Raw genomic sequence first — 21,168 nt, forward strand, 5'->3', positions numbered from 1 at the left:
TTGGTGACCCCTACTCTATAGCAATAAACTAGATGAGAGAAAAATCTAACACTGCTGGATAAAAGAGCATTCTGTGACTTTCCTAGAAAACTGGTTTTTACAGGTAAAACTAGGTTAATACAGATTTAATTGTCTCACCTACAATATATATATATATTTGAAAACCCTACAAGAATAGGTGCAAGCGCTAATATTTATAAAACATGTGACATATTAATAAAAATCTGTAAATGTACAACCATCCAGATATCTGAGTACCTTATTATTTTTTCTAATATATATATTTATCTCTGTGTGTGTTTGTGTTTTGATAACTGGTGTTGGTTTGTTTACATCCCTGTAGCTTAGTAGTTTGGCAAAAGAGACTGATAGAATAAGTACCAGGTTTTAAAAAATAGTTTTGGGGTCAATTCATTCAACTAAAATTCTTCAAGGCAGTGCCTCAGAATGGCCACATTCTAATGACTGAAACACGTAAACGATAAAAGGTAAGCAATCCTACAACTGCTCTTTTTTAGAGTTCAAAATTATTTGTTGATTTTCTAATAGTAATCCTATTTTCCACTGTCTCACACTGTCCCCTTTCTTTCTGACTAACCCCTAATACTGTAAGAATCAAGAACCACCAACTTGAATTCGTAAATTACAATGAAAAATGAAAAACAAACAAGTTTCTTAGAAGTCAAAGTGTTTTAGTTTTCTTTGTTTTTAAGTGTTATAGACAAAAGTCTGATTAGATTCATGACTTCTTCCATGGCACATGAGATGGCTTCCTTCTGGGTCCCCTTTGTGCAGGTGCTGGTAAGCTTGCTCTCATTCTCGGTGACAACCGCCTTGCACTTAAATAGATCAGGCACTGGAGAGATAGAGGATAAAAAGAAATGGCAACAATAAGCAGTGATTCTATTCATCAGACAATAAGGGTGGGACATATCTAGTCTCAAGTGGCCCACTCCTCAAATAAGGTTGTCCATCCCTGCTTTAGACAGTAGACTAGCACCTTATTAACTAATCCAGCTGCCACCATCATGGGTTAGAGCATTAACACATCGATAATCTGATCTGAAAAGGTGTAATTTATGAAAGAAAAGAAAGAGTCAAACATTGAACTAAGTGGCCATGCAACGTACACTACCTTGAAAGGTACAGTCGACTATATTGACCCCTACCAATTGTAGACTGCCCCTTATTTCTATGACCTCAAATAAATGAAAGGCAAAGTTAACCTAGCTGGAATTTGAACACAGAATGTAATGGGATGTAGCTAAATAGCATAAATTATTTTTGTCCAATAATTTACCAATTCCACTACCCACTGCTACCTTATTTTAAGATTTACTCTTCCTTCTTTTGTATCTATTATTATTGCTATTGACTAGTTTCACTTTTATTGTGGTTCTCTGCAGTACACTTGAGTACAGCTTTGTGTGCCTTGGCTTTGTGCAGTGCATTGTTTGGTTTTGTTGGCTCTCTTGTATTCAGTAGTGCTATCTTCAGTATGCTGTATATATTTGTAAGTCCTAGCGTTTTTGGTTATGTATTAGTCTGCATGTTTTTCTTTGTTTATCAGTTCCAAACCACCTCTTATTATTATTAGGATTGTTACTCTTTTTTCATTTCTCTGAGTGATATATTATCATCTGTTGAGATTGGTACATTGATTAGGAGTCAATTCTTACCCAGTTTTCTTTGATAGCAATATCTGATGAATTATCATTAACCTCTCTGTCTGTGTATATTGGCATATTTCAGAGTATGGTTACTTTGTAATTCTTTAAAACCTTTTCTGGTGTATACCTACACCACCTCTGTCCTGTTGGTATTCATATTACTAGCACAACTTCCACTGGATATAAGCTTCTAACTCTTTCATGTCTCTAGAAATATTCTTTATTGGCTAAAACTGAGCAATTTGAGACAATGTGGTTGTTTCTTTGTCATTGTTGTCATTGTTGTTATTATTATTATTATTATTATTGAGCTAGCAAAACCGTTAGTATGTTGGACATTATTTCTCCATCTTCATGTTCTGAGTTCAAATTTCGCTGAGGTCCGCTTTGCCTTTTATCCTTTCCAGGGCAGTAAAATAATCAGTACCAGTCAAGTACTGAGGTCCATATAATCAACTCCCTCCCCCCTCAAAACACTGTTGGCTCTATACCAACATTTAAAACCAATATTATTATCATTATTTATATCATCATTTTTGTCAACATCAGTATCATTATTATTGTTGTTATTATTATGTACCCATCTACCTACTTACCTACCTACCTATCCACCAATCTAAATATCAATCAATCAATCAACATTCTATGTGGCACAGTGGCCAAGTGGGTAAGGTACTACAGTCCAGACACACGGGACAGCAGTTTGTAACTAAGTGCAGACAAATCATTTCCTCATGTGATAAGTCACTTGGTTTGACTTGGTCTATCTCTGGGGTCAGCATTAAACACATCATACTAACTCAATTGACATTGACCAAAACCAATAATGAGAATCCTGGTACCTGTGAAAGCCTGAAGCCTTATAACAACTTTTGCCATGGTATCTGTAATTTTTAAGTGTTAAAAATGATAATTTTTGCAACAAACCAGTGAACAAACAGAAATGTATATTAATTAAAATTAATAGTTATAAGCAACACAAGCAATGATTTCATTTTCCCCCCTTAGAACGAATCATAAAACCAATGTTAAAAAAGTGCAAAATACTTATTTTATACATACATACATACATACATACATGATGGCCGTCAACTTGTGACTGAGGAAGTCCATTGCTGACCTTCAGGAACATTGTGCACTCTAGGACTTATATCTTGCATTTACGGCTCCGTTGGTGGCTAATGAGCCCTGCTCTTGACAAGCATACACGACTGCAAACATTGCAAACCAAGCTTTTCCCATTCACTACACCAGCAGTGCGCTTTCGAGCAGCATGCTTAAGTTCTTCATGCAGAATACGTGCTCTCTCAAAGGTGTTGACCCCCTCCTTAACCTGCTTCCTCCATCTGTAGTGATGACAGGCATTGTTCTGCCAGTCAGTGTCCTGCATATCACAGGCCTTTAATGAGGACTTGACACAGTCCTTAAATCACAGCCTTGGTTTCTGCCAGGGTCTTTTTCTATTCACAAGTTCCCCATATAGCATCTGCATAGGGATCCTGCTCTCCTTCATTCTAATAAGGTGTTCAGTCCAACATAACTGGTACTTGTGCACCATCGCCTCAATACTCAAGATATCAGCTGTCCTCAGAACCTATGTGTCTGGAGATTTTAAGGTCAGGCCAACGTTCAGAATGTGTCTGAGACATTTCTGATAAATGCATTCAAGGATCCTTGCATGACGTTTGTAAAGGGTCCATGTCTCATATGAGTAAAGGAGCGATGTCAGTACACATGCATGGTACACAGAAATTTTTGTTTGTTTTGGGATGCTATGCATACATACATACATACATGCATGCATGCATACATGCACACATGCATGCTAATATCAGATAGTGAGAATGAGTGCTCAACACCACTTTGGTGGATAAATATCCTTCAATTGTGGGTTAACAAGGCTACCGATGGTTTCATGTTAAGAGAAATCTCTTAAGAATTCTCCTCCAAAATGGAGATGAGAACCAATGTTCCCATGTGACTCACTTGATAATTGCTAACAGATTCCTCATTACATGAAACCACCGGTAGCCTTGTTAACCCACAAATAAAGTATACATATTATATATGTATTGAGTGTACATACATATATACATACACACATACACACATACACACATACACTATTTAATAACAGTCAAACTTGGCTCAATTCAACTTAAAGCTTTTAGGCTCATCAAATGAACCTATAGAGACAGGTTAGTTCTATGAACCTCTGAAGCTTTGAGTTGAATGGAGCAGAGTCTGACTGTTGTTGTATAATATATGTAACTCCTACTAAATGTATTGAGTGCTGCTTTCTTTCATTTGATCACTCACTCACATATGCGTTTGTGTATACACACACACACACATACACACACACACTTTTGTATAGATACTTACATATAAATATACATTGTGTCTGTGTGTGTGTGTATACACATACACATCGATGTACAACACACGCATACATGCATTTATATACACATCTATAGACATCTATGTTTACATATACATACAGCAAACAAAACATCTTATATAATATCAGTTTATATATGTGTGTTTGTTTCAACAGTCATAAGCTAAAATAGAAACCAGAACTTGTTTGTAGTTTACTAGATGTTCTTGTTTATTGTTGTTAGCTGAATGCTCCAATTCATATCTATAACTCAGTATTTAGCCATGCTCTTGCTAATTTGTTTAAGTAGAAACAACCAAACTGTATTTATCTGTATGGTGAATCATTGAAATTTATTTCTGTGTTTGGTAGGAAAATAAAAGATATACTTTTGTTCCTAAATATGAATGGTTGATAAATAAATTAGGTCAAAAAGGCATAACTTTAAATCTGCTGACATAAATTTTTAGAAAAATAAAAAATGAGAAATATGAATATTTTTTACATAAAAACAGTATGTAAGGGGAGATGACTCTGATATAAATATGGTGATTTCCTGTTTGAGATTATTAAAAATATCAGTAATGAAGTTGTGTTATACTTCAATAGAAAATACTGATCATGTGAATTAGGTGAAAGCAATTCAGTTTCCTTTTTTTTTATGTTTTGAGTGGTGTAGAAGTATGAATAATTTGTCAAGTATGTACAGTGGACAGATGGTGTCAGATAGTTGATGATTTAAAAAAAAAAGAGAGTTTGATAATGCTTCCACACCTCACAATAAAGCACTAAAAGCAAGTAGATTCAAAGGTAATATGATATATACCCGATTCTCATCTGCCTTCTCTTTAAATGTCAAATCTAACATTGCTAAAAAATAAATAACTTTAAACTGAATTACAATATGATTGTAAACCACCAATATAATCTCAGTTGCAACTGTTTCCCCAATATGAACATTGTAATAGTATACAAACAACTGAACTAAACTAAATTAGGAGCACACATAGAACTGCTCCTTAACCAGTTATGCAAAGCTGAAGTGATTATCTACGAGGCAGAAGTTGTCTCCACTAAATGAAATCAAAACATCATGTAAACACTATGTAGATATGATGGAAGGTAAATTTCAACAAAGATATTTCAACTTTATTTCGTTTTTCAAGAAATGTAAAAAAGAGGAAAGTATCTAAACTATTGAATTATGTTTGATATTTTAAAGAAAAACATGTTACTGTCTTCAAAATTAAATAGAAGATTTCTGATAGATGCAAACTATTTAGAAATTGTATAAAAAATTCTAAGTTATGTATAACTGAAAAAAAAAACCTCTCATATTCTTTAATAAATCCACAGTCTGAGTGTCAGATGAAAGATCTTTACTAAATGCCAACAACTTGTTAAGTATCCACTGAAACTCTGGTCACTTGTACTACCACCTGCTTGAATAAATTAATACTCACCTGTTTACCAGCACTCACAATGTCTCTATTTCCCTTCTTTGTTGTGAACACCATATCAGTCTCAACAATTTCTTCCCTTTGTACCACCATTCCCTACTAGTAACTCCATATTTTATATAAGGATACACTCATTGACTCCTTTATTATTTCAAATTATTAATTTCTCATGGCAGATTAAGGTTCTATTTTAAACCAATCCGTGTAAATCAACTCACTATTCACTATATGAATTACACTCATAGTATTTAAAAACTCAAAAAAAAAACCCAATACAAACTAATTTATATATGTCACAGACATTTAAGTTCAAGTTTGGTCAATTATTGTTGATTTGTCTGATGATGGTGTAAAAACATACCTGAACATGAAACTCAGTCATTATCATTATTATCATCATTATTATCATTAATGAAATATAACATTTAACATATTTCATTTAATTATATGTACCAAATACTCTGATATTGTTTTGTAAAGAACCTATTATGTGGTCATGAAGCTTACTTTCCAACCTCAAGGCTTCAGGTTCAATCCCATTGTGTGGCATCTTGGGAAAGTGTCTTCTAATATAGCATCAGGCCAATCAAAGAGCCTAGTGAGTGGATTTATCATGTGGAAATACAAAGAAGCTCATTGCACACACACACACACACACACACACACACACGTGTGTGTGTTTGTGTTTATATGTGTATGTGTTTATGTCTTCTTGTCTTGACATCACATGATAGTTGTAAACAAGAATCACTGTCACACAAGCGGTATCATTTGTTTCCAATTTTCCATGAAAGGCATGTTCAGCCATGGAGAAATGTTACTTTGCTTGGGGACAGGTAAGGGCTGGCAAGAGGAAAGTCATCCAGCCATAGACAATATGCCTCAGTGAATTCCATCTGACTCAAACAATCATGAAAAAATGAATGCTAAAATGATGAGGAAACTTAATTCACAACATTTATACCATGCTCGTGCAAGTGTATGGTTTAGTGATTAAGGTGTTGTACTCACAATCATAAGATTGTGGTTTCAATTCCCAGGCTAAGCAGTATATTGGATTTTTGTGCAGGACTCTTAATTTCTCACTCTTCCAGTTCACTCAGTTGTAAATGAGTTCCAGCAATAGATAGGAAGTTAACCCTGTGATGGACTATCATCCCATCCAGAGGAGAGAGAATGTTGGAATCTCAATCACTTATACAACATGGAAACCAAGTTAAGTTCCTGCTGGTCTTATGAGTTGGTGATAGACCAAAGTCTAAAAGAGTGGTAGTGACATAACCTTTGTAGTCCCACAGCCCACTCACATACATTGGTGAGACCGATATGATTGGTGCCATAAACCTAAACCAGAAATTTCTGAACAAGGAGAGAACTGAGAGTTTGGTCTGAATATTTGCAAGAGAATGGGCTCTGTTTAACCTTTTAGCATTTAAACTGACACTATCTGGCTCAAATATTCTACCTGTTTTATGTTAACACTGACCAGATCTGGCCTCTCACACCTACCCTACAACATCATTCTAAAAGTTAAAAGAATCACATCACTGAAATGCATGGTTCATACTAAACAATGTGAATAAATAAGCATTACATTTTAAAGAGTGATTTGAATGCTTAAAGGCTAAAGGCGGCTTGTTAGGCCTACCATCCTGGTTAGTTCTTAGACCTGAGTTACTGTGAATGTGATTGGTCATTTGTTGTAGCTGGCTGCCCTTTCTTATAACTGACCACTCTGTTGTGAAACATAAGTGAAGCTTTTTTTTTTTTTTGCTGTTTTTGCTTTTGCTGTTGCATGACATGTTGTTTATTAGAAATATCAAAAATAAAATAGGGTTTATACTTACACAAGAAACGTTTCCCAATGATGTGGCATCGGTCAGCAACAAAATGAAGAACAAAACTGGTCTCTGGAACAGGTATCTAGTATGAAATACAATAATACATTGATTTTACTATTTAAAAAACACATTCTACTATTATATCCAATATCCAAAATAAACATCATTAAAAGAATATTTAACAACAATTTTTCATTCCTTGATCAATCCTTACATAAAATACCAAGTGGAGGCGCAATGGCCCAGTGGCTAGGGCAGCAGACTTGCAGTTGTGGGATCATGGTTTCGATTCCCAGACTGGGCGTTGTGAGCGTTTATTGAGTGAAAACACCCAAAACTCCACGAGGCTCAGGCAGGGGATGGTGGTGAACCCTGCTGTACTCTTTCACCACAACTTTCTCTCATTCTTTCTTTCTGTTTCTGTTGTACCTGTATTTCAAAGAGCCAGTCTTGTCACACTCTCTGTCACTCTGAATCTCCCCAAGAACTCTATTAAGGGTACACATTTCTGTGGAGTGCTCAGCCACTTACATGTTAATTTCACGAGCAGGCTGTCCTGTTGGTCGGATCAACTGGAACCTTCGTCATCAGAGTGCCGCATCAAAATTAACAAATTATATAACCCCTACCCCCATGAATACCATTATAATAATAAGAAACAGTAAAAATTTATACATTTATAGGCACAGGCATGGCTGTGTGTTAAGAAGCTTGCTTTCCAACCACATGGTTCTGGGTTCAGTCCCACTGCATGGCACCTTGGGCAAGTGTCTTCTATTATAGTCTCAGGCCAACCAAAGCCTTGTGAGTAGATTTGGTAGATGGAAACTGAAAGAAGCCAGTCTTGTGTGTGTGTGTGTGTGTGTGTGTGTGTGTGTGTGTGTGTGTGTGTGTGTGTGTGTGCGCGTGTGTGTGTGTGTGCGTATGTGCATATGTGTGCGTATGTGTGTGTGTCTTTGAGTGAGTCTGTATTTGTCCCCCACTATTGCTTGACAACCGATGTTGGTGTGTTTATGTCCTTGTCATCTAGAGGTTCAGCAAAAGAGACTGATAGAATAACTGTCAGGCTAAAAGAAAAAGTACTGGAGTCAATTTGTTTGACTAAAAATATTTTATGAATGAAACTGTGTGGAATTCTGTCACATGCCAGCATAGGTTGGATGATTTGACAGGATCTGATGAATCAGAGGATCAAGACACACTCCAGTGTCTAGTCTGGTATGCCCGTTCTACAGCCAGATGCCCTTTCTACAGCCAGATGCCCTTTGTTATACCAACCAATTTATAGAGTGTTCTGGATACTTTTTCCATGGCACCAGTACTAATTGATGATCGCCTAATACCTTGCAAAGGCTCAGGGCCTGATGTGGCCCCTACAACTGAAGGAGAACAGAAGAGAGGATAGGAGATGGCTCTACACGGGGAAGAAACGAGGAGGGCTAAGGAAGATGAGCAGAGTAGATTTATAGCTCTAGCACTTGCTGGTTGAACTTTTATTAATTTTAGAATGTATAAAAGTAAGGGAATACTTACATCGCCTTCGCTTCCTTTGAAGAACGACACCAAATGTTCAATGTGGGTTCTCAGGAAACCAATCTGTGTATCCAAAAGTGGTACTGTGACTTTTTTCAGCAACTCAATTGTTTTGCCACTGAGGCCAGCAATGATTCCAGCCAGGTCTGGTAGACCATGGGTGTTTTCTACCACCAAGCAACTAGTCAGGAGGAAAATCACTGCAAAAACAGAAAAATAATATAACACCATTTTTGTGTTTCTTTCACTTGGTTGCCCTCTCTCTCTTTGTCTGTCTCTCTCTCTCTTGTATATATGTGTTGCTGTATGTGTTTTATATATATATAGTTCAAATGTACAGAAAACAAAGACAGGTGAGGGAATAGCAGGCAGGTGTATTAGTTTGACACTCAGGAAAAATGGAAAAGTCTTTGATGTTTCGAGCCAATGCTCTTCTACAGAAAGGGACGAGAGGGAAAAAAATAGAGAAAGCAGGGAGAAAACAGAGAGAAAAATGTGTTGGGTAATACACACACACACACACACACACACACATCAAATAATGAATGACAAAAGAACAGGTGTTACATATTCACCTGCATTAGCTTACAGCTGTTTCTGCTATAAAAAGCAGTGCACTCTGAGCTGATTGCTTGTACAACATCTCATAGCTTCCTCAAAACCATTTAAGATAAAAACAATGGTAGTATCACTATGCCTAAGCAAAATCATGATAAATCAGCAGCATTATCATCATCATCACTTTAAGTATCCTTTTCCATGCTTTTCAATGACAATGTTATTATATTTATTTATTCATAATTTTTAAAATTAATTGAAACAAAGTCGGTGTATTTCATCAGAAATATGGTAACAAAAGGGTTGATGTGAACTAAATCAAAACCTTTGATCAAAATTTCATGTTAATTTAAGTTTCAAACACCAGCTTAATAGTAATTTTTAAAATAATTGGAACAAAGACAGTGTATTTAGAAATTTAAATGTAATAAAATGTTTTAAAAGAAATTCAAAGTACCTACGTGATAACTGTAAACCTACTTTTGGGTCACCCCGTAAACACCTTCTGGTGGCTATAATTATCCTACATGACATCAGTGAGTTTCCCCACATGTTACCAGCATGTTATCCTGAAGTATTATCTATTATCTCATCATGTTGGTAGCCATACAACTGTGATGCCAAGAAGTTTATCTAGCCATGTAAACATTTCTCAACTAGTTTTTTTTTTAATCTCAACCTCCCCACCCCCTTAGATTCCTTCCACCCCAACAAAAAAACGTGCAACCTACTATGACTGGACAAAGTTACTGACTGTGCCTCGGGAAGAGTAAAATATATAGAGGAAGGCCATGAGAGGAAGCTTACTAAAATACCATCAGCTCATCAGCTAGTAGAGCAGTGCCAAAGCAGGGTTGAAAGGCATATTGCAAGCTATCTGAAGTAGGCTGCTGGGGTTTCGTGGGGCATTCATTTTGCAAAGCTCTGATGGAGTTTGGAGTTCCTGGTACAGCTAAGAGAGGGGTCATGAATCTGCAGAGATGACCGTTAAGTGACTTTGGATAAAGAGGGCAGAGAATTGCTTTGCTGCTACTGGGATGAAAGCTGTGACTTGATCAACTGAGTGAGGTGAGGGTCTGATGTTGAGAGAACTGAAACTCCCAGGGCCCCAGAGACATCACTGATAATCCCAGAGCAGCCATAAGATGTGTCTTCGAACTAAGAACTAACGAAACTTCATTATAAGTTTTATTCATTTGTTACTTATTTATGCCCTACCCTGAAGTAACCCAGGCCCCACCGGGGAGAAGTGTGCACCCCACCACCTTGCAAAACCTTCATCTAAGCCTTTGCCTTCTGTATTCACTCTCCCAACAATTGAAGTCAAATAAAGAGGGGTCTGTTTGAGGTCTTGTTGATTTAAAGAGAAATGAGGCAAAGTCACAAATTACTGATGAATTGAGGGAGCCTCTACATGGTTACTTGACCTTATAGAAATAGCAGCAAGATGACTTTGAAATCACATCCCATTGTCTTAAAAAAGAAGTAGACATATAGTAAAAATGTAATCCAAGATATGTCTGAATAAATACAGGAATGGTCTTGGCTGAAATGTCTCTCAACCAATGTCTGCTTGATCAGGGCTAAATGGAAAGTGGAGGACAAACACCCATAATTCCTTTTAGGGTCCTTTTTGTGACAGGTGGACACTTTCCCTCAGTCCCTCAGGTAAGACAGTATGGTTTAGAGTACTTGCAAAATAATTGGAGTCTACCCAAGATACTGAAGGGCCAGGCTGGGAGTTAAACAACAACATGGCAACAACAACAACAACAACAAAAAAAAAACTACTTACAGAATAACTTCATTCTGCTAGTTCAGATGTCCTGGGTCAGAATATCTTCGCAAGAGAAAACCCACAGCTATTTATCTTTTTGGTTGCCAACCCCAAAACATCAGCGAATTTTCTCAAATGCTCTGATGACACATCTCTTGATACTACAAGGTAGGCATTTTTTGTTATTTTTTCTTTTTTATTTTCTTTTATATTTTATTCATTTTTTTACTTTGTCGGTTTGTTTATTTCATTCTTTGTTTTTCCTCCTTCCAGTTTCTTTTTTTTTTTTTATCTTTGATGTGAAATTCTACAACTGTTATGACTTCAAATGACCCAAATACAATTTTATCTTGTTATTCCAGTTCTGTTTTTAATCATCATAACAAATATTCATTAATTAGATATTCATAAAATCTTAAAAAATAATTAAAGAGATAACAAGACAACAGTAATATTTAGTAGTAGTAGTAGTAGTAGTAGTAGTAGTAGTAGTAGTAGTAGTAGTAGTAGTGGTGGTTGCAGTGGTGGTGTTTGTTGTCACCATCATTGTTTTTTTCTCCAAGTCAGCCCCCAATCCAGGAAACCTTAAAATTAAAGGCATTCCAAATGAAGGCAATCATGTCCTTGTTTTTAAGACAATCATCACCACTGACATCATCATCATCAATGCTTTAACATCCAGATTTCCATGCTTGCATGGCTGAGACAGGGTTTTATTGAAACAGACCCTCCATGGTTTCCTAATCGCCAATCCTTACCTGTTTGGAAAGCAAGGTAATACTTCCCTGCCGTTTGGATATGCTTTCATCGAAGATTGGAAACAAATGACACTGCTTGTATGATAGTGACACATGAAGGCAAAGCCACACACACAAACACACACACACACACAAACACACACACACACACAAACACACACACAGCAGGCACATGCATGCATGTGCACACACACACAAGACAGCACACACATGCATGCACACACACACACGCATGCACACACACGCACACACATGCACACACACACACACATGTACTTCAATATTTTGCTAAAGTATCGTCTGTCTTTATGTTCTGAGTTCAAATTCTGCCGAGATTGACTTTGCCTTTCATCCTTTCGGGGTCGATAAATTAAGTACCAGTTGCACACTGGGGTTGATCTAATCGACTGGCTCCCTCCCCCAAAATTTCAGGCCTTGTGCCTAGAGTAAAATAAGTAAATAAATAAATGCGCCCTTTTAAAGCTTAGCCAGGCTCATGGGCCCAGTTTCTCGGTTTCCATGACGTATGTGTTCCCCAGCTGGACGTGACGCCAGTCCATCGCAGCGTTATTCATTTTTGCCAGCTGAGTGGAACTGGAGCAACGTGAAATGAAGTGTTTTGCTCAAGAACACAACGCATTGCCTGGTCCAGGAATCGAAACCACAATCTTACGATCATGATGCTGACACTCTAACCACTAAGCCATGTGCCTCCACTGTGTGCCTAGAGTAGAAAAGAATATTTTGCTAAAGCATTGAGCTGGCAGAATCATTAGCATGCTGAAAAAAATGCTTAGTAATATTTTTTCTGTCTTTACATTGTCCGTCTTTACATCCCGAGTTCAACTTTGCCTTTCATCCTTTCGAAGTTGATAAAATAAGTACCAGTCATGTACTGGGGTCAATGTACACCTTCCCCTGAAATTGCTGGCCTTGTGTCAAAATTTGAAACCAATATTTTGCTAAGACATAGCAATACTAATGACCTAGTGTTAGAATTCAGTATAAATCTGTTTCAGAATATAGCACTAGTCAAGTACTGAGTGTAATATGAGATTAAATAAATGAGAATGGAACAGGAAATTATTTAAGGAACTTCATTGGCTTACAGCTGTTTCTGCTATCAGATGTGGTGCACTCAGAGGTGAGTGCTTGTGTATCCTCAGAACTAATAAAGTTCATTGCATAATTTCCTGTTATCTTGTCATATTAGTGACCTGTAAATCATGGGTTGGGTGGGTGCTGATGAAGAAGCAAAAACTCTTGAAATATGGCATATACACCCATTTACCCATGTTTCATCTGTGATCTCATTGTTGTTTACATGAAACGTCTTGACTATGAAACATCGTAGCAAAATCAGGGCTGGCTATAATTCCTATAGAGAATCTGTAGAGATAACAAGTTAGTTATATGTATGTGATGGGATTCTTTCAGTTTCCACCTACCAAATCCATTCACAAGACTTCAGTTGGTCCAAGGCTATAGTAGAGAATACTTACCCATACTGTGAGACTGAACCCAGAATCATGCTTGAGAAGACCTGTTGAGTCAAGTAAAACTAATATCATAGCTGTGGCCAGTGCCCCCTGACTGGCTTCTCATGCCAGTGGCACATAAAAAGCTTCAATGAATCATGGCCGATGCCAGTAACCCTTGACTGGCTCTTGTGCCAGTGGCACATAAAAAGCACCATCCAAATGTGATTGATGCCAGACCTGCCAGACTAGTTCCTGCCAGTGGCACGTAAAAAGTACTCACTACACTCTCGGAGTAGCTGGCGTTAGGAAAGGCATCCAGCTGTAGAAATATTGCCAGATCAGATTGGAGCCTGGTGTAGCCTTCTGGCTTCCCAGATCCCCAGTCGAACCGTCCAACCTATGCCAGCATGGAAAACGGATGTTAAACAATGATGATGATGATATATATATATTATTATTATTATTATTATATATATATATATATATATATATATATATATATATACATGAATGTTGATGATTGCTTCATCGTGAGGGATAATACATATATATATCAGAGAGTTTGGAGTTTTGGAAAAACTATTACTTCCTTATGGGGATGGAAAAGGGCATGGAATTAAGGAACAAAACTGTAAAAACAAAATTCATTTAGAATTGTACTTTCTGTTATATGAAATACTAAAATATGAAGGGATCCCCTCATCCCTAATTCTATGCTCTTTTCATTCCTCATAAAGTTGTGATAACTAATCTCCAAGATCCACTAATCAGAGTGATTAACAACGTTTGTTAGGAACTTGCCGGCTGTCAAAGATTAGTGAGTGATAAGGTCAATGCTCTTATCAATCTGAAGGTCAACATTTGGAGAAAAGGAAAAAAAAAAACATGGGTGGAAACAGAAGCAGTGATAGTTTCATTAGTATGAATGTGGCTAAATATACCCAAGAACCAGGTATGTTGTTATTGTTATGTAACCCCAGGTCAGCTCTGATCAAGCACATGTATGGCAGGCAGGCAGGCAGCAAGATGAATGATGAGGTACCACCCACAAATTCGTTGTTCCAGATATATCATGGCTCCTCCTTGCTAAAAACCAATATTGCACATTTCATCATCATCTTCATCATTTAACGTCCATGTTCGATGTTGGCAAGGGTTGTACAGTTTGACAGGATCCAATGTTTGCTTTGTGCTCCAGTGTTTGTGTTGACATGGTTTCTATGACTGGATGCCCTTCCTAATGGCAACCACTTGATGCCATGTACTGAGTGTGGTTTTCATATAACCAGCACTCTGATGAATACTCCATCCTATGTTGTAACTTGCTGACTATGCTCCCTGAAGGAGGTGGCTTTATGCTAGGAGATGAGGGATAAACTTTGAGAGAAGGGCCAGAGCAAATTTCTTCTGTAGAGGAGATACATGGCTACTCACTTTTAGGGCAGAACCAGAAAGACATAAAAATAATGGTGATGAGTGTGTGGGTGTCCCCTCAAGTGGGAGGCAACAGAACAGGGAGTGCGGGTAGGTTGAGGTCCTCACCTTTGAGACCCAGTGATTAGAATGAATGCAATTTCAACATGCAGGGATAAATCTTGGATGCAGTCTCTGCATATATGGCCATGTATTTTCTCTATTGAGAATGTAACATTTCCAGAGAGCCACACTGCACCCCTCTGTATTTCTGTATGCCTGTTGTTTTTGTTATTATCATTTAGGCTTTGGAAAGCCTCATTGACCAGATCTATGATTTAAATGCATCTAGGACTGCATTATCCATCATCATCATCATCTTTAATCCCTCTTCCAGGGCTTCATTCAGTTTCTGTTGACCAAATCCTCTCACAAGGCTTTGGTCAGCTTGTGTTATAGTAGAAGCCACTTGCCCAAGGTGTTATGCAACAGGACTGAACTTGAAACCACGAGGTAAGAAAACAAAGTCTCCAACCACAGTCATGCCTGTACCTATTGTTTATTACTTGGCAGATTGGTGTAACTGTTCGAGCGTTCGGTGAAAAGCCCACTGGTTTTTGGTAAGGCACTTCGTTCTGAATGGAGGTTAAACTCTACTGTTCATCCTTGTAGAGTTGATAAAATAAAAATACCAGTCAAGCACTGGAACCCACTGAATCAATAATATTTTTCCTTCTGTTTCAGGCCTTCTGCCTTACATTAGAAACAAGTGCGTTATTTAGATTGGCAGAATTAACAGAACGTTAGATAAAATGTCTTGTATTTCATTTGGCTCTTTACATTCTGAGTTCAAATTTTGTTGATGTCATCTTTCTAAGGTCAATGAAATAAAATCAGTCAAGTATTGGGATCGATTGAATTGGCTAACTCCTCCCCTCAATTTTCTAGCCTTGTGCCCATGTAAGAAATTATTTAAGGTACTGGATTAGCAACAATAATTGTTTGAGATTGAAATGGATTTTGTGATGAGAAATGGGATGAGAAGGTAGTCATGTGTTGAGGAAAGAATGAAAGTAGCTGAATGAGAGAAAGAAGGGAAATGAATATGTAAGGAAGTTGGGGAAGATGAAGAAAGAGACAAAGATGAAAGAGGAAATTAGGGCAAGAGCATTGGTGAAGGAGAGATGTAAAGGATGGGAGTAAAAACAATGAAGATTGATATGAGGCTCACAAAGCTAACCCTTATTTAACAAAGAAAACAGCCTTAAAAAGCTGTTGTTGCATTATATAAATCAGTTGAGTGAACATAGAAATCGATGTCTGCTCCAAAATTATGAAGTATATGTGCAGTGGATTTGAACTCACAATCTTCTGTGCTGATGATTCACTATCCTATCTTCTCAACAATTTTGCCCCTACTTCGACTGTCCAATGCATCAACAAAAATGGTGCTGCCATTTTTCTGTTGATAAAGATATTATTTTGCATTATAGGTATTGTTGTGTAGGTAAGAAGCTTGCTTCCCAACTATGTGATCTTGGGTTCAGTCCAACTGCATGGCACCTTGGGTAAAAGTCTTCACCTATAGTCCTGGACTGACCAAAGCCTTGTGAATAGATTTGGTAGATGGAAACGGAAAGAAGAGTAGTGCAGTTTGACACAGTCATCTCACTTGCCAGCTCCGTCAAATTGTCCAACCCATGTCACCATGGAAGATGGATGTTAAGTAATGATGATGATGGTGTGTGTGTGTGTGTCTGCACATGTATATCTAGACATCATGTGATGGTTATAAATGAGAATCAGTCATACAAGGAGATTGTTCATTTCCAGTTTTTTGTGAAAATCGTGTGGCCATGGGAAATATCACCTTGCTTGGAAACAGGTGAGAGTTTGGCAACAAGAAGGGCATATCCAAGTGAAGAGAAATCTGCCTCAACAAATTCTGTCTGACCTATGCAAGCACAAAAATGGACATAAAATGAAGATGATGATTAAAAACCAAGCAGCTCTGTTACCTATTTATATCCATGTCACTTGTGGGTGTTTCGTTTACCTTGCTGCTGGGACATGGCAAGTTAGTGCTTGAGAAGGAGTGGGTTAAAACAAGAATTCCATTATTAGAATGAAATTATAGCTGATAGCAGTCGACAAATTTACTTTGTCAGACAGCATGAATGCATATGAGTTGATCCTTTGTTATGAATGATGACCAAGGCCATCACATGGGAGAAGATGAGTCACAGCGTGTTTGGCTGTGACCGATCAGTCTCATACAGGCTCAGAAGGATCTGCTGCAGCTCAGGCACTGGTGGTTTGTTGGGATTGAAAGCAACAAGTTGGCTCTGGACTTGTGCTGTTCACGGTTTCTTTGTGCCCCTTGCAATCCTGTTCAGTTCGTAGGAGGTGGCACCTTTATTGGTGCAGATTTGCCAGGTAGGAATGGTCTTGTGCTTGTGTTGGGGTTGATCTCAAAGCTCTTCAGTGAGGCTTTCAGTGAATCCTTGAAGCACTTTTACTTTCTACACAAATAAATAACAAAACAAACAAATGTACCTTTTTTTTTGTTTTTCAGTTCATTCACCCATTTATTGAGACAAATACATTACAATAAGTTTTTAAATAAAATACTGGTGACTAGGGAATATATAAATATTACCCACATTAATCATCACAATGTATTTATCAGTATCAATTTTATATGAGAATATGGTTCTCCAAATAGGAGAGTGTTACAAAAACATGAACTCTAGGGTAAACTTATAGGGATTATCACCTGGCACAGGGGATAAGAAGAGGCTGGTATCTTCCAGGGGTTACTCTCTCATGTTGATTTCAAATAAAGAGAAAAACTGGAAAACATTATCGGATAATTCAAATTTTGGAGTAACTTGGGGTTACAGGCAGCAGAATAAATTAGATGTCTGGGAATGTTTAATAAACAAATTATGTGTGTCTGCACATACAGGATGTTCACAAAATCTTTGCAGAGTGAATATCTATACTTATATAGAAGTGAGACTACATAAATATTTTATGAACACTTTGAATGTGTGTGATTGTGTGTACGAAATCTATTTATATGTTCTATACTGCAAGTAAAATATATGCGTGTGTGTTTATATATATATATATATATATATATATATATATATATAGTCTGTTTTATACACAACACAGCATATATCTCAATTAATGAATGACAAAAGAATAGGAGTTATGTAATTACTTTCAATAGCTTACAACTGTTTCTGTTATAAGAAGCATTGCACTAAGAGTTGAGTGCTCATGTGACATCTTATAGCTTCCTCAGAGCCTAAAACATAACACAGCATATAATACATGTGTACATATCTAGGTTTCACTTGCTTCTTAATTTCATGCCCATTTTTGTTTCAATATTGTAGAAGAAATGTTACAATAAAATTCCAATGATTTCTGCTCTGAAATCCAAAAACAGAGTATTCAACAAGGTGTGGTGATTCCATAGGAGCAGCAGAAGAACAAAAAAGAAAACAAGAAATCCTAGTTGAATATTACATACCAATCCATACAAGTCATTCAAATGCGTTGATAAATATCTATGCAGGCCAATGAAAACACTTGAAGGAAAAGTGGTGCATACAACAATATTAGATAGTTTTGCATTTTCAGATAACTGTTTTAGCTACTTCTATTGACACAGTGTGGATAGTTCATAACAATATTGAAAATTCCAGACAAAATCTCTTCACTGGTAAATATTGTTATTAGCAGATAATGTGTAGAAGCATATTTTTTTTATTTTAAATTTTATTTTTGTGTGTAAAATTGTTGCATTGAATAAAATATTACAGAAAAAAAAAAGCCATTGAGCTGATATTTTCAAGATAAATATGACTTTCTGAAGAGAATTTCTCAATTCAAGCTTTATAAATCTTGGCACCGTAACAAAAGTTATCGCAGACAGATTAAGTTGAAAGTCCTGTTTATGCCCAAAATTAATGGGGAACAAATATATTTAGAAGGTATTAACAGCCATATTTTAAAATTATGAGTGTGTGTATAAATAAATATATATATACATACATACACACACATATATATATAAAGTATGCATATGTGTGTGTATATATATTTATTCTTTTATATGTTTCAGTCCTAAGGCTGTAGAAAGCTGCTTATGGAATGTTTTAAGGGCACAAATAAAAAAATAACTAAAAAGATATTAAATAATAAGAGGCCGTTGTAACTAATTTACATATTTTTACATATCAACAATACCACCAATAATAATACTAATTATTCCTACTATAGGCACAAAGTCTGTACCAATAATAAAAATATAAAGTCCAAAAATAGTATGAAGAACACAAAAAAATTAGATAGGGTTTTAACGGACAGAGTTGGGAAGGAAACGTCAAAAATGATATAAAAACCAGAATCTTCGATGTTTATACATTGAATAAAACAAAAACAAAAAAAAACTCAAGATATTGAAAGTTCTAAAAATAATTTCCAAAGGCTTAGATATTTGCAGCAGTATATAAGCCATATGTTAAATATGAAAGAATATCTCACTTCAGACTTAGTAGATTGAAAATACGATCATCTGGTATTGAAATAAATATAAACCAGATTAGATTGAATAGAGACCTTTGACTATGTCACAGAAAGCATACATATCCTACAGTATAGTATATAAATGTGTGTATATACATACATACATGAGTATATATATATATATATATATATATATATATATTCAGGAATTAAATATAAGCCATTTCCAATAATGAGATGAGAGATATAAATTGAAAAACTTGAAAAAACCATATGGAAACATTTAGTAAATGAAAAGTATAAAGTGTTACGAAAAGATGTGGCTTGAATTTGAGTTTCAAAACTGAAGTCTTTAAAGAAATTAAAAACCAAAAATTGGAAGGTTCTAGTTCCAAGTCACAGAGGGGTTTCATTACATCACTCATATTCCATGTTTAAAATTCTTTGAAGATAAGGGTAGCCCTATCTCTATGGGGTCATATTTAATTGGGTTTCAATTCAGGAATATATATATATATGTATGTATGTACAAGGTTTCTAATGGGCTTTAAATGTTGTGGTTGAAACTAAAAGATGGAAATATGTGATAATATTTTGAATAGAGATATAGAGTTTAATATGGTATATTTGCAATTAAACTATTATTATTTTATCACCATTACCTGTAAACAAAAAAAAATAATTTGTAATAAATAAAAATCTATTTTTATTTCCTATTTTTAATTCATGGCATTTAAATTTTGAGGGTATTTCTCCCAAATTATATAGTTTATTTTTCCTAACTCAAAGTAATTTACATAGTAATGCATCTGGAGAAAATTGGTTAACCAAACAGAGGACCATACTCATTTAGCATAATATAAATAAAAGAATACATTTTATTAGTATATATAGTGAAAGAAAATTTTGTGGTGAAATCTGTGATTTTAAAATATCTGAAAAATTTGAAATGTATTCAACATTTTAAGTGCTATGCTTCTGTTTTCAGGTGATTTCATTTACTATGAAAAGTCATTTAAGCATAAGAAATGACTTAACAACATAATTTGACTGTCCAATGAATACTAGGTCAAACCACTTCTATCATGATATACCTTCAAATTCCACCATAAGATTCATTTCACAAAGTTCCCCAACCAGGTAAGGACATGGGGGAAAAACATTAAATACAGCAATGTTCTAAAATGATAAATTAAACTATTCTTGTATGAATGATGATTTCAAATATAGTTTTCAATTAAACTCCTTCCCTTACATTAGAAATACTTCCAGTATATTCTAAAGTCATAGACCTCATATCTTATTGTATTTAAAACTAAACTTATTTTTTGTAACTGTTACTTTCAGAAACCTTTTGTATTTTATGTGCAAAGTAACTCAAATGTGGACGGGTGGTACACCAAATAACACAGTGGAATTGTTTACAGCTCTGTTGACATCTTTGAATAATGCTTTTCTTAGCTTTATTGAAATAGATTCTTTCATTTTTTTTTTTTGTTTATCTGTGTGATGTTGTCAAAGGTGTGTCAGTAGTGGTGGTAGTAGTAGTAGTAGTAGTAGTAGTACCACTACCACTAGGAATTGGCGCCGGAACATGGAAAAAATACAGCTGCAAAAGAGAAAATTTTAATTCACATTTAATAATTCCTTCAGAATATTTTATTCATTTCTATTGAATGAAAGGACTAATTACAGAAAGTAAAGAATCTTTCTAAAAATAAATCAAAAGGAAATAATTTGGAGATTGAAGATTAG

General features: G+C 35.9%; 2 protein-coding genes across 5 annotated transcripts in view; both read right to left on the reverse strand.

Annotated features, from left to right (window-relative positions):
- The window catches only part of LOC106883259 (uncharacterized), a 20,947-nt gene extending 9,589 nt beyond the window's left edge, over positions 1 to 11,358 (reverse strand). For 2 of the 3 annotated variants that reach the window (XR_001411104.2, XM_014934198.2), the window contains exons 1-3: positions 11,238 to 11,358; positions 8,885 to 9,084; positions 7,358 to 7,433 (exon numbers count right to left, since the gene is read on the reverse strand). Coding sequence is in view for 2 of the 3 variants with exons in the window: in XM_014934198.2 (XP_014789684.1) it covers positions 7,358 to 7,433; positions 8,885 to 9,084; positions 11,238 to 11,250 (289 nt within the window). In the remaining variant the exon portion in view is untranslated. Of the gene's footprint in view, positions 1 to 671; positions 857 to 7,357; positions 7,434 to 8,884; positions 9,085 to 11,237 lie in introns of those variants that run through there. The other variant, XM_014934197.2, reaches the window with a different exon arrangement.
- Positions 11,359 to 17,424: 6,066 nt separating this feature from the next.
- LOC106883261 (protein YIPF1) overlaps positions 17,425 to 21,168 on the reverse strand; it is a 30,599-nt gene continuing 26,855 nt past the window's right edge. For both annotated transcript variants that reach the window (XM_014934201.2, XM_014934200.2), the window contains exon 9: positions 17,425 to 21,022. In XM_014934201.2, coding sequence (XP_014789687.1) covers positions 20,912 to 21,022 — 111 coding nt within the window. In that variant the 3' untranslated portion in view covers positions 17,425 to 20,911. The remainder of the gene's footprint in view (positions 21,023 to 21,168) is intronic.

This window comes from Octopus bimaculoides, chromosome 10, assembly GCF_001194135.2.
Source record: "Octopus bimaculoides isolate UCB-OBI-ISO-001 chromosome 10, ASM119413v2, whole genome shotgun sequence".
In the NCBI taxonomy this organism is placed as follows: domain Eukaryota; kingdom Metazoa; phylum Mollusca; class Cephalopoda; order Octopoda; family Octopodidae; genus Octopus; species Octopus bimaculoides.